Source organism: Oreochromis aureus, linkage group 23, assembly GCF_013358895.1.
Source record: "Oreochromis aureus strain Israel breed Guangdong linkage group 23, ZZ_aureus, whole genome shotgun sequence".
NCBI lineage: Eukaryota > Metazoa > Chordata > Actinopteri > Cichliformes > Cichlidae > Oreochromis > Oreochromis aureus.
The window spans coordinates 30,445,674-30,459,102 of NC_052963.1; the positions used below are offsets into that span (position 1 = coordinate 30,445,674).

General features: G+C 35.4%; 1 protein-coding gene across 1 annotated transcript in view; it reads left to right on the forward strand.

The window, feature by feature from the left end:
• Positions 1–13,429, forward strand: part of LOC120436365 (inactive N-acetylated-alpha-linked acidic dipeptidase-like protein 2) — a 483,232-nt gene that overhangs the window by 189,456 nt on the left and 280,347 nt on the right. The window contains exons 5-8 of the mRNA XM_039607291.1: positions 1,287–1,326; positions 6,744–6,920; positions 7,347–7,524; positions 9,646–9,807. Coding sequence (XP_039463225.1) covers positions 6,752–6,920; positions 7,347–7,524; positions 9,646–9,807 — 509 coding nt within the window. The 5' untranslated portion in view covers positions 1,287–1,326; positions 6,744–6,751. The remainder of the gene's footprint in view (positions 1–1,286; positions 1,327–6,743; positions 6,921–7,346; positions 7,525–9,645; positions 9,808–13,429) is intronic.

The following is a 13,429-nucleotide window of genomic DNA, read 5'->3' on the forward strand; positions in this document are numbered from 1 at the left end:
TGTTGTCTATCTTAATGTCGTGCCTATTTTTGACTCAAAATGTTTAAAGCAGTGAGGTAAATAAAAATGCAAATATATTTAAACACATTTGTGGGTATGCTTAAAAAGTCACCATTGCCAAACAGTGTTGCCCTGAGAAGGCAGAAAAAAAAACACAATTCTAAACAAACAAAATGAAGAAAACTTAAGAGTCTCTACACAGACCTTGCACGCACGCACACACAAACGCACACACATTGTTTTATTTATAGTTTATGTCATATCATTTTAATACATTTTTAAGGCAAGTAATTTTCTCTTCATCTTACACCATGTACTCCTGTGACAAGTGTCAAAAAAGGAATTCCTCCTTCAAATGCTGCTTGACCATTTTTGTTTTGTTTTAATCATTTTTAAAAGCATTAACTAGACATTTGGCTTAAGAAAATTTCTGTTGCCTAAGGCCAATGCTCTGCAGAAGAGGGTTAATGTTGAACATTGAATTCATTGCTTATTATACTGACGCACTTTGTAGAATTCGTGGTCAGATTAAATTATATTAACAGTATTCTCTCCCTTAACCTTGAGTCACATAAGTGTGAAAAATTATATCAGCAATATCATCTGGAGTTTGTAAGGATGTGGCTGTATTTTGCTTTTCAAGCTGTGACATTAGTTTTAGGGTTTTACAGCTTACAGCTGTACGAAATCCACAATGACATGGATAAATAATAGATAACCCATTAGAATGGGGATATGTTGCAAATTGAGAATATAACCTAATATAACCCTTGTTAGAAGTTTAGAGTGTAAAAGGTTTGCATTGGGACATTAAAGGCTCCTTTCACTTATGCTTCCAAAGTTAAGGAAAATGCATGGCATGAAGTAAAATGCCATCATAGCAAAAAAAAAAAGATTTATTTTTTTTCTAAATACTGACTTAAACCAGACAGTCCCATGTATCTGTTAGCAAATAAGTCTGCATTTTAGCACACCCACACATGCAAGCACCTCATTTGCTGCCAACCACCACAGAATGTGAACGGAGCCTTAATGGAGATGCTCGATTATTCCATTACACTGCTGTTTGCTTTTCTTATTTGTCCCCAGTGGTCTTACCCTTTCTTGCATTAACCTAGAATACTACTGGGACACAAATCAGGGTGGAAATTATTTTATAATTTGTGTGTATTGTACAGTATTCGTGGATGTGAAAGTATAAAGTGAATGGCAACTTTGAGGTTTTTTTAATGCATGATTTATGTGAAAAAAATGAATAATTTGTGGTCTGTGCTTCTCTGTGGCAGGGAGAGGGAAATCCATGATTGACAGCATACTTCCTGCTCTGTAAGTACGGCAGCTGACAAGGTCGTGTCAAATGAAATGATTGGTGAGGAGAAGTGTTTGGGAAAATATTCTTTCTCTCTCACTCTTTGTCTCTGCCCTGATCACACTAAGTGTATTCAGCTGTGTCTAGAGCAAACTGGCGATGCAGTAATTTATGAATGAGAGGCGAATAGTAGTGAAAGGTAGCAGATACAGCAGATGGCCTGTCAATCTGCTTAGAGCTGAAAGACAAAAGATGAATGACAACTTTGTTCCTCAAGCCTGCATTTGTCCTGCTATATAAATAGTAATCTTACACAAATATGTGTGCAAGTATTTCATATCAGAAGAACAATTTGATGAGGGTCTTTGTCCCAGCATACCAGTGCTATTGTTCTACACCTCTTCAAAGCAACAGATCTGTCTGATTATGGAGCGCTTCTCTGAAGGTCAAAGAGTAGCTTTTGCATCAGGCTTTTCATTTGCTATTCAGAATTTGTTCTTGGTTTGACGCTGAAATCGATTGCTATTAAAAAGCTTACTTTGAATAGTAATTGCACATAATAGAGCCATTTAAGACTCACTGAACAAACTACATAATTGTTTGGGCAGTTGTCCCCCTCACTATGGCTGCTCAACAGTTTTTTTTAATGTCTTAGCATATTTGCCTAAAATATGTTGCTATCAAATTGATCTACTAACACATCTACTATTTCTACTTCACCAATGTAAATTATATAATATAAACAACGCACAATTGAAACTAGCAGTAAAACTAGCACTAGTAAAAATTTTAAAATAAATTCCTAAAATATGAAAAGACAAACGATAAAATGAGGAGTTAGATGTGTTATACAACACTGTAACCAAGGAACTTGTTAATGCTAGTCAGTCACAACAGCTTATAAAGTAAGTTAGCCTAGTTGTAAGCAGAGCAATAAATCCTGGCAGTTGAGACACAAAGTTGTATCACTGCATTTAGTTTTGCATCTGAACTAAATCATCTAAGATATAAAGAAAATGACTACTTCTGCCTACCTCAGACCAAGCGACCAAAAACCTTGTCTACAGCTAGTAATGTACAGCTGGACATTGCAAACTTGCATCAAATTCACCAGAAGTGGAATGTCCAGCAAAATGTTCATAGATTTATTTTTCCTCCATGAGCTAGCACTATTCCACTGAATAGAATTGAGTTTGAGAAGTTTTTCCATTTAAATGCTGATGTGTCCTATTGCACTCAAGTCACTGCTCAGCAAAAAGCATCGCTTATGATCCCTCCTAATTTACATTTTCTTAATGTCAATCTCTAATTTGATTTTTTTCTCAAATTTAACTGCAGATGATCTCTGAAATTATTGTTGGTTTCTAAAACTACAATTTAATGTAAAGGTCTGATATAATGATGATTATCAAATAAATACATGATAAATGAATGAAGTTAGTGTCAAGAGTTGAATGCTGCGCTTTTCCTGTAGGCTTTGAATTTTATATGAACTTTTTACTGCACAAATGCTTTTAATTTGTTAGAGAAATGTAGCTGCTATGCCTGCATCCTCTGAAATGATGTGTCTGTCACCTCAATTAAGATCACATCAGAAAAGGCATACAGATGGCAATACACTGGCACTGTCAAATGTTGTTACACTTTGAAATGAAGCCGTGAGCCCAAAGAGCAACATTTTGTTTTACTTCCCAAAGTATAATGAGCCTTAAAAATTCTGTGACGCGTTCAGGCAAACCCACGGGCAAAGGCTGCCCCCTCGTTACATGATTTATTGAAAAAGAGCTTTAAAGTGTGGTGATGTTTTGGTTGCAGCTGGGAGACGGCATCTAACTCGAACTGACAAAGAGTGGAGTGGGTGTTGGATGAAGAGCAATAATTATCCTGATTTAGACTTAAAGTGAGATTTTTGTGGATTGCTACTCAGGTGTGACACCAACAGTTTGCTGATTGTGTACTTAAAACTCCACCAGAATAATGGTGATTAATGTAATCATGTTTTATTCAATTACTTTTGATTAAGTTTGATAATTGGAAATTAAATTAGAATGTCAGTTTAATTCAAGGGTTAATTTTGATTAACAGGCAAACAGGCAAATTCCATATTTAAGGAATTATTGGTATTACAGTTTGTCAGGATTTCTCATTTTAACTTTCAGGAACTTTAAAGACAGCAGTGGTTAGCATTGCACATTTCTAAGAATAAAATTAACAGAAAAAAAACAATGTGTCTTTGTGTGGATTGGAGAAATCAAGAAGCCTTCAGTGAATCAAAAAATTAATTTTAAGACAAATACTGGGAGGAGTGAACCAAATTGCCAAATTAATGCTAAATTAAGTGACACCATGTTTAATACAAATTTGGATTAAGATGTACAGGAAAAGTTGAAAATCACTTAATATTTGACATGAACAGCAACAATCAATCAACATCAATTTGTGATGTCAATGACGCTGGTAAAGATATCCAGATTTTTGCTTTTCCTATTGTCAATATCCCCAGTCAATAGAAAGATAGTAAAACTAGCTGGTTATTTGTCCATTTATTTATACTTTTCACTTTTCTGTCCATGGAATTCAGTCTGAAGTACATATATGGAAACTTAGGATATACTGAACATCTTTTAAAATACATTTTCAGTAACATGATCAAAATTCTGTTGTGCGAATATATTCTTTTGTTTAAAAAAATCTGTGGATGTCACATTAAAAATCGATACGAAAAATGCAACAAGTTAAATTACATGTACAAAAGAAGATAAAAAGAGTGGGAATCTTATAACTCCTGCAGTGATAGGTATCAAGTGAAAGCCACTGCAGTGTGTGTGAGGCTGTAACAGAAGGTCAGCAGTTAAATGAACTTTTGTTCCATTTTACTGAGAGGAGCCTTCATCTGCATTGAGCTAGAAGTAATGAAAGTGTGGTAGAGCATTGAAGATTGATGCCAAGGAACTCCCAGACCTCTTTCCTCTGCTTTTTACCCTCTCTTATTCATCTATAAACACTCTGTTCTTTCCTTGCTTCCTGTTTTCAACTATGTTTCTTTGTATCTCTGCCACTGCTTCTGTACCATTTTCACTGTATCCGTCTTCTCTCTTCTCTAAAACTCTTCATGTAATTGTCACACTCACATGTCTCCTCTCTATCTAAATCCCCCTTTGTAATCAGTAAAACAGAAACAGATGCAGTGTCTAAACAGGGACAATTCAGATCTGTAATCGATTCACAGCTCCTCTGAGCTACAAATGATAAAATCACAATCATTAGTATAACCAACAATTGCTGTGTTCTTTTGTTCTTTTGGTATTTAGGGTAAGTGCAATAATTGCCTCTGCTAATAAAAAGAACGAATCATAAACAAAGAAAGGAAAAAAACCACAAAAGATACTATGTTCTTTATATGTTTGTTGATTTACTTGTAGTTATTATTGTCATTGTTTATACTGACTGTTATACTATACATGTGTATATGTATATATATACATATATATATATATATATATATATATATATATATATATATATATATATATATATATATATATATATATATAGTCATATGTCTGGTGATGATGAATCACAGAGGCTTATCTTGTGTATATACTGTATATTGCATTATAAAACTTGAAAAATAAATACATACGATTTCATTTGTTGAGATGTTTGTTAAGATGAGGTCAAATGTCATCTGGCTTTATCTCTGTGAGTAGCATCTTGCATCCTTAGCATGGCTTTAACTCACACCGGGCACATTTCTGATGCTTGTTCTGTGCATATTCCTGCCCCTTTTTATTTATTCTCTTCAGCTTGATAAAATTATGTACAGAAAGAGGTCCAGCATCATTGTTTAGCAACACTGAGCGGGGAACCCCTTCTGGGACACATCCACCCCCAATGTTTGTCTGGAGCAACTCTTGAAAGGGGTTTAAAGTAACCGCAATTGTAAGCCCATTCAATTCAATTAATAATAATTTTAAAAGTAAATGGCCTAGTGTAATGAATACTTAAGGACAAGTAACATTACAGTATAAAAAGGCTTAAGATAAGTACAATTACACAAAGAATGACTGTAGTAATGAGAAGAGTTGTAACTTATTCGTAACCAAGTTACTTGCTACTTCAAACCCGCATCACTGACTTTCATGTCAACATGATTTTCTTTTTGTGTCCTTTCTTCTTTTGTTTTTCTTTAAACCAGTTAACATTGAATAAACTGCCAAGTGTGAACTGGTCAATGTACACAGAATAAGGACCAGTAAGTTTGACAGCCAGTCTGATGCTGTTCTTTATTTATTCTCTCTCTGTCTCTCTCTCTCATTTTTTTTTTATCCTACCACAAGCGGTTATTGATTGGGCAGTTCATTTGCCCATTCATGGTGGACTTTGATGGAATAGCGTATAAAAAGCACTGTTAAACTTGATGACATGCTGAGACACTAGCTGGGAGATTTTATAAACCTGATCTTCACTCAGATAACACAGACACATACACAAACAGACACGCAGTCTATGCATGCATGTGATACCAGCCACACTGAGATTTAATGATGCTGTTAAGGAGCTGTATTGAACCCAGAGTTGGTTTTACTGGCCAAAACACAACCAACACGTATACTATCCTACAGACTCGACAAATTCTGCATGCACAAACACAAACTTGCACACACATACACACACACTTACATTTACTTAGATCCACTACTTAACTTGCCTTAACAGCTTGTAACTGGCCTTCTCTCTGTCATTTTAATGTGTATAAATGAATCGCAGCCCCCTGTGGTGCTTTTACTCTTCATAATTGTGTGCTGAGAGGCTCTGGTAAGTCACTTAGCCCAAGTAGCTTTTAACCACATTTATCAAATTTTATTCTTTGTCCCACACGAATGTAACATCCATTACCTTAAGTCAAATGAGGCAGTTTTAATCCGACCCAGGTGGTGGACTTTCATTGCACACTGGCTGGCTTACTTCCAAATAAGTGTCAGTAGACACTGCGTACGTCAACATATGCAATATGCTATCATTGTCTAAGACGGACTGCTCTAAGGATCTGCTAACTTTTTGGGTCATTAAAAGTTGTTGCAACCATTATATATGTTTTTCCCTTTTTATTTTTACTTTCAGATAATGAGAGGAGATGATGCTTTTAAGGAAGGATGATCTATTATTCTCTATTTCAGCTGAAGCAAGTGATTTATAGCTCACATTCATAGTGGTATTAAATATAAGAAAAGGCAAAAGAATGAAAGTCCTATGATCTCAATAACAAATAACATGGAAACATTTGCACCCAGGGTTGTACAAGGATTTTAATGTTTCCTTCATGAAACAATTTTATAGTATCAGAAACATTTATTAGAAATTTGAAACTTGTGTTATTACATAAACATAAAATCAGTTATTTAATTATTAATTATTTGCATGTGTGTTTCAGGTAAGATAATGGCATATAGGAAGGTGTGTGATGCCCAGGGTGGTCCGCTGGTCGGTGAGGTTCTGCACTGCTCTGGAGGTCTAGACCTTGACTGGGATCTGGACAAGGAAGAGCTGCAGGAACCAGGGCCAAGCATGGACCGCATGCAGATGCAACATATAGACTGCCAGAGATCAGGTGAGGTTTGATTTCATTTCATTTGCAATTCCCTATAACACTTTCTGCTTGATAAGATATCTGCTAATGGTTTTAAAACCTTATAAGTACCCTAAAACGAAACTTGAGTTTCTAAGCTTTGAATGTCTCCGTTTAAGTTGTGGCTGAAGTTCTGTATAAACAAAAGCTCTCTATCCTATGCCTTCTGAAGCAAGTAGGCTAATCAGTTTAACGACTGAAGACAAGGCTTCATTAGAATACAATTATACTGCTCCATCACAGAGGGACACATTTTCTCTGTTCATGCTGTTTATTGTTTTGAATCTTATGAAGTTATGTAGCGTTGTACTTTTTTTTACTTCATCTTTACAATTGTTCCACACACAAACTCCTGTGACAGTAATGCTGTAATGTTGACTTTAATTGTGTTCAATGCTATAATTTCAGGGTGTTCAGACCCTGGTCCTGACCCTGACCCTGAACTGATGGAACCCATCCAGCCCTCTGTATCAGTTTCACCACATGGACGATTTGAACGACTTCAAGAAGATCCCAACTACATCTCCCATTTCACCAGGGCTCCTGGACATAAAGGACAAAGACGACTGCACTGTTTCCTAGTCAAGTAATTCAAGGATCCCTGTATCTGCCCATACTCACCTTTGTAGAATTTTTTCCACTTTAGAACTTAGATCATATTGACAGTTTATGCATTACAATGATGTAACCGATAATAGTGGATAAGATATAGGAGTTTAAATATGGGTGCAAATAAGACTGGAAAATCGAACCATGAAACTATAAAATAAATATGGTGTAATTTCACAATGGATGCCATTGCGTTTATCGGTTATTACAACATACTGCTGCTCTATATCCTGCCTTTGACAAAAGTTTGCAATAGCATTATGATAAAAACAAAAACAAATAAGCAAAGAAAGAGTAGCAATGCAGTTTTGGAGTGAGTTGAATTTTAACCCATGCAGTTAAAATATTATCGTTTAAACTTTGTGGACAAAGAATTCGGCATTCAGGGCCTTCATTTGCTAGAAGGTAATAAAAACATTGGTCCAGGAAGCATTTGTTTCCTCTTGTCTAACTTATGAGATCAACTTTTGAATTACTCCATAAAAAAAACACTGTCCATTTCCCTACCCCTTAAAAAAGTGTCAAACACTTCTTAGTTTCCTTGTCCCTTCAAACAAACTGAAATCAGCTGCAAAAAAAATTGAAGAGCCTTTGGAACACAAATAACAGCATAATTGGAACCATAATGTAATTACTGATTTTAGTAGAGTAATGCACTGTTACATTACTGCGTTATTGATAAATAATGTCATTACAGTAATCTTATTGCATCTTTGGTATCCGTTACACCCAACACTGATTACATTTTTCTGTTTTTATTATATGACTCCTGCCATTCATGTCTATACCAATGAATATTTGTTCCCTGCGTATAAATTGAATTGGAAGTGGAACTAAAAAAGTCTTTGACCTTTGTCCTCTCACTGCTGATGCTAAACATCATCTAATCTGAATGTTTCACTGAATCTACTTCTTCCTCTCGCTCCTTCTTATCTATATTACCCTACTCAGTGCCATTAATGTACTATAGGAGAAAGTTTGGGAATAGTCCCTGAGTGGCCATAGAACAGTCTTAGACGTTCTGTAATTGACAGCACCTGCTAGAATGCCTTTTGAATATTAAACTTTACATTATGTGCAAGCATTGCTTTACTTTTAAGACTCTCAACTTAGTTAGAGGACTCTTGATCTATATTTCCACAAGACAACAGTAAGTTTATGAGGAGTACTTATGAACAGAGTGTTCAGTTGCTACTTTAATTTTTTTGCTATAATGTTTCGTAATACATGTTTGGTGATTTTGAAATAAACAAGCTGCCAGATAAGATTAAAATGGATGTACAAATAAACCATTGTTTCAACTCATTTAGGGACTTACAGGGGGTGTGAGCAATGCACTTTTCTCCAAATTGTGTTTCCAGCTTCTTCATCTAATCTTTGATGTCAGAAGCACATGTTACCATACACATATATCCAAACGTGTTTTTTAGATCAAGAAGAGAATAAGTCTTAGAAAGTGTACTACAACAAGAATTTCAGCAATATAGTTAACATGATTAAAAAAAAGAAGAAGTTTGCGTTATAAAGGACTGATCGAGTCTGGCATATGCAAAATACAGGCTGGTTAATGTTGTTAAATAGTCAGCACTGATTTTTTAATTTTTTTTATTAATGAGCAAAGAATTATTCTCAGAGTTTAAAAAAATAATCAAACAAAAAAAAAAAATCTACTTTATATTGGCATGTATGTAGGTGTAGATCTCAATTTAGTGCATGGATATTCTACAGCAGTTCTTTACCTAGGTCTTAGATAGATTAAGAAGGGTAAACTAATTATCTGGATAATAAATAATATATGAAGCCAAAACCAAATATACATCAGATAGGCTGTAAACATCAGATAACACCTTAAGCAGCTGTAAGCTTTGGTTGTCTTTAGAAATGAAGGTATTTACATTTTGTAAATATAGATATTTTTCAGTAAGACTCAGGGATAGGCCAAGATCAAAAAGATATATACATTCCTAGCGAAAGCCAGATGATACTGACGATATCATTATACAAATATATCTAATACATCTTAATAGCGTCTTTGATTGCTTATATAATAGAATAACTTTAACATTAATATGTGATTGCTCCCTTCTCTTCTTTGTAGATACTTCCTGGCAGGGGTGGCTCTTTTTGTCCTCGGTGCCCTGATTGGTTGGTTTACTCACACATCTACTATCAAATCACCTGTTCTGCCACCCGACAGCTCCGACCTGCTGGAGGAGTTGTTAAAAGGAATTACTGCTGACAAGATAGATGCCCTTCAAAAGTAAGCCCCCAGTTTCAAAATTTGCATTGCCCTTCTTGAATTAAATGCTTTTCTTTGGAACCACTCTTTCAAAAACACGATTCAGCTCGGTAAGGTTTCGGTAAAGACTAATTGCGTTATCAATAGTGTTATCATAAAGGGAAAGCAATATGGCTATGAAGGGGTAGGGCCGAATTATTTTTTAAAAGACGTAACACAGGTGGACAGAGAGGAAGTCTCTGTCTACCCATCTGAGGGCCCTTAAGGTCACTGTTATTTTCACTTGTTACCTTCTAGCCAGACACTGATCTATTTATAGCCAAAGAAGAAAGAAAAGATCCAGAGATAGCAGAAAGAGAGAAAGGGGAGGAAATGAGAGATAAAAAAGTAGCAGGTAACAAATCTTTTTTTCCTTTTTTAATTTATTTATTTTTTTCTAACACTGATACAAACCTCCATCAACCTGAACGTTGTTTTCTCCAAGCCAAAGGATCACGGGATGCCTGGGTGTATGTGTCTGTGTGAGATAACAGGCTTTGCCACTGAACTGAGACAATCATGTCACCATGGTTTCTCTCTGAGTTTTCCATGCTTTTTATAATTTATTTTCTCACATTTATATTTCAGGGTGCCAGAAACACCCCCATCCAACCTTCCATAACCACCAAAGCTACCCACACACACACTTACACTCTACATCTCTACCATCTGTGTGAATGATGAAGTTTCTCTCCATCGCAGTTATCAGTGAATTTAAATGGTTTTTTGCTGCTCCTGTCAGTCCTTCATGGAAGAGTTTGTCATTTATTATAACTAAGAACATCAACACATATGACTAATGTTTTAGAAAGGTGAAACATGAAATTAGAGGAGTGGTCTGCAATAGAAAATGGTGCTAAAATAGAATGTACAGAAGTCATTGTCTTTGTAGACATTATGGACACCCAGCTTTGTGAACACTCGAGAACAGGACCACATAGGATTTTCAAATTGGTAATATTAATAATAGCATCTGATAAAAATGTCAAAGAAGTTTGAATTTTGGCTACCATTACCTCATGGTAAGGTCAAAGGTCAAGCTTTCTGAAAACTAAATCCGATAACTCAAGAAGGAGTCACCTAGGACTTATACCCTACCTGCATCATCTAGGAAGATGATAGGTAGCACAACGGCAGCAAGATTTTGGTTTTTTTTTTTGTGACAAACAACCATAAAACTAGCCCTCACGTATCGAATCCTGTCAGTTTCCATTAAGGATATATTTAGGCTTTCTTTAATAATGGAAAAAACAGTTTGTTGGGATGCTGTGAAAAAAATCAGAATGCAGTTTAAAACAGAAGAAAGAATGCAGAAAGAATTATCTATATGAAATATTACAAGGGTAAGGTAAAGGTGGCAAAAGCTAAACACAATTCATGCAAATGTTATTATTTAGTTCCAGTGTACAGCGCTTTGCATCAGCTGTGGTTGTTTGAAAGTGCTTTATGAGTAAAGATGATGATGATGACGGCATTTGCAATTTTAGAAATAGTGATGCATGTAAGGTAAATGGACTGATTCGTTTATAGCGGTTTTGTACTTTATACAACATTCACCCATTCACACCAGCACTTTTTCCCACCTAAGCTTAAGTGCTTTCTATCTAACATTCACACACATTCATACTCCGATTGATGCATCACAGACAAAGTTGAGGTTAGTATCTTGCCCAAGGATATTTGGCATGTAGACTGGAGCAGCTATGGATTAAACCACCAACCTTCTGATTAGATTACCTGCTCTACCTCCTGAGCTACAGATACCCCTGTATCAAAAGTATATGTATGAATAAAAGCGGACGTCCACATAGAACAACAGAAACTTTTGATGTAGACAAACAGCAGGTCCTTGTGCCATCATCCCTCTTTGTCTGGTTCAAATTTGCACAAAAATTGAATCCATCAGGACTTCTCCCTGGCTCCAGTCCAATAGATGTGGTTAGCCACAAATAAATGATAAATTATTGTAGCAAATATTCTTAATCATTTTCTCTTGTTTCTCTATAATTTTACTTCAACAGTTACATTCACAACTTCAAGGCTATTATTCAAAAAGCTTCACAGTTAAAGGTGAAATGTGATCATTATTACACTTTGAAGAGGGCAGTATGTAGTTTTATATTGCCATTTATTGAAACTGATGGCATTTAGGGTTTCTCCAGTCATCTCCGTCATCAATTACGATAAAGATTCTATATTCACAATCATATTTTATGATAAAAATCTGTTATTTATGGACTCTTTACATATAGATAGATACTTTAGGTATCTATAGTTTGGTTCAGTGGATATTCCCGTATTTGCTTAACCTAGAGTCTGATCATTCTTTTTTGACTATTTACTTTATAAGGCACAGAAAACTGAATAAAAGCTATCTGACTTTGTGTTGAGTCTGCGATAGCAAAACTAAGACAGGAACAGACAAAGCAAAAGAGACACATGAAAGGAGTTCTGAAGACAGAGAAAGATGTAAGAGGAAAAAGGGGAGTCTAAGGAGATGATGGCAGAAGGGGAGCGTATTTAAACAGCTTTGCTTGACTAGACAGGGGAAATATCTTCGTGTGAATTAATTGCTGTTTGGTTTGCAGGATTCTCCCACATTGAGTGATTATTACATTTGCATGAATAGCTCCCATATTCAACAAATAACAATCAGTGTACATATTGTTTGGAATGGTGACTGTCTTTGCACAAACTAATTAAGTCCCCTTTTGTTTATTATATAATATTTCCAATCTTTGGCCTTGTTACTTAGCAAAATAGGGGGTGTCACGGCAGAACAGAACAGACTTTTTTTTTTCCAAGCTTGTCACTGTAGAAAGTTTATGCAACCAATTCTTTTTCAATTTACACTTCAAAGAGGTGTGTAAGCAAGCAGAGCTACTTTGAGAGAAAATGGATTAAGTTCAAATCCCTAGAAGATGGGCTCTCACTGCTAGTATCTTTGCCTGTCTAATACTTATCTCTCTCCTGCTAATTATACTCCTGTAATAAATTTTTGAGCTATATGGAAGTACATTTTTTGGTTGTTGCTTTTCTGCGTACAGGTCTGCACATATCTCAAATGTGAACAACTGCCTGTGGTTTTTAAGTTTTTAGAGATTTTAGGAGTAAATCCTGACACACTTTTTTACGACTGCAATCACTGCAGATTCCGGTTTGGTGATATGATCAGATGGCAAATCTTTATCTAGCTGATTTAGTCTTATCTAGATGATATAGATCTTGCTGTGCTAGCACCAGAACAAGCAGTAACATACATCACAAGCTATTAACCCAAAAATGAATTAAAAAAAAAAGAAGCTTAAAAGTGGACTTTTAAGCTTTGTGGAAAACTGCAATTTTAGATAACTAGCTAGCAGATGATGGCTGTTAAAACAGTGAATCTGTGTCTATTTACCATCTACTATTTTGTGTGAGTTTCTTTGCAAATTGCCTATCCCTTGACTAAGTATGTCAATTATTTGTGTTGTACATTTTTATGTGATGTTTTGCATGCTAATGACCAATGCAGAAATTTGAACTTTCTGTGGTCATAGTTCAAATGTCTTGATATCGGTTTTCTCTGCATATTTAAAAAATAATGAAATTATCCATGTTTGTT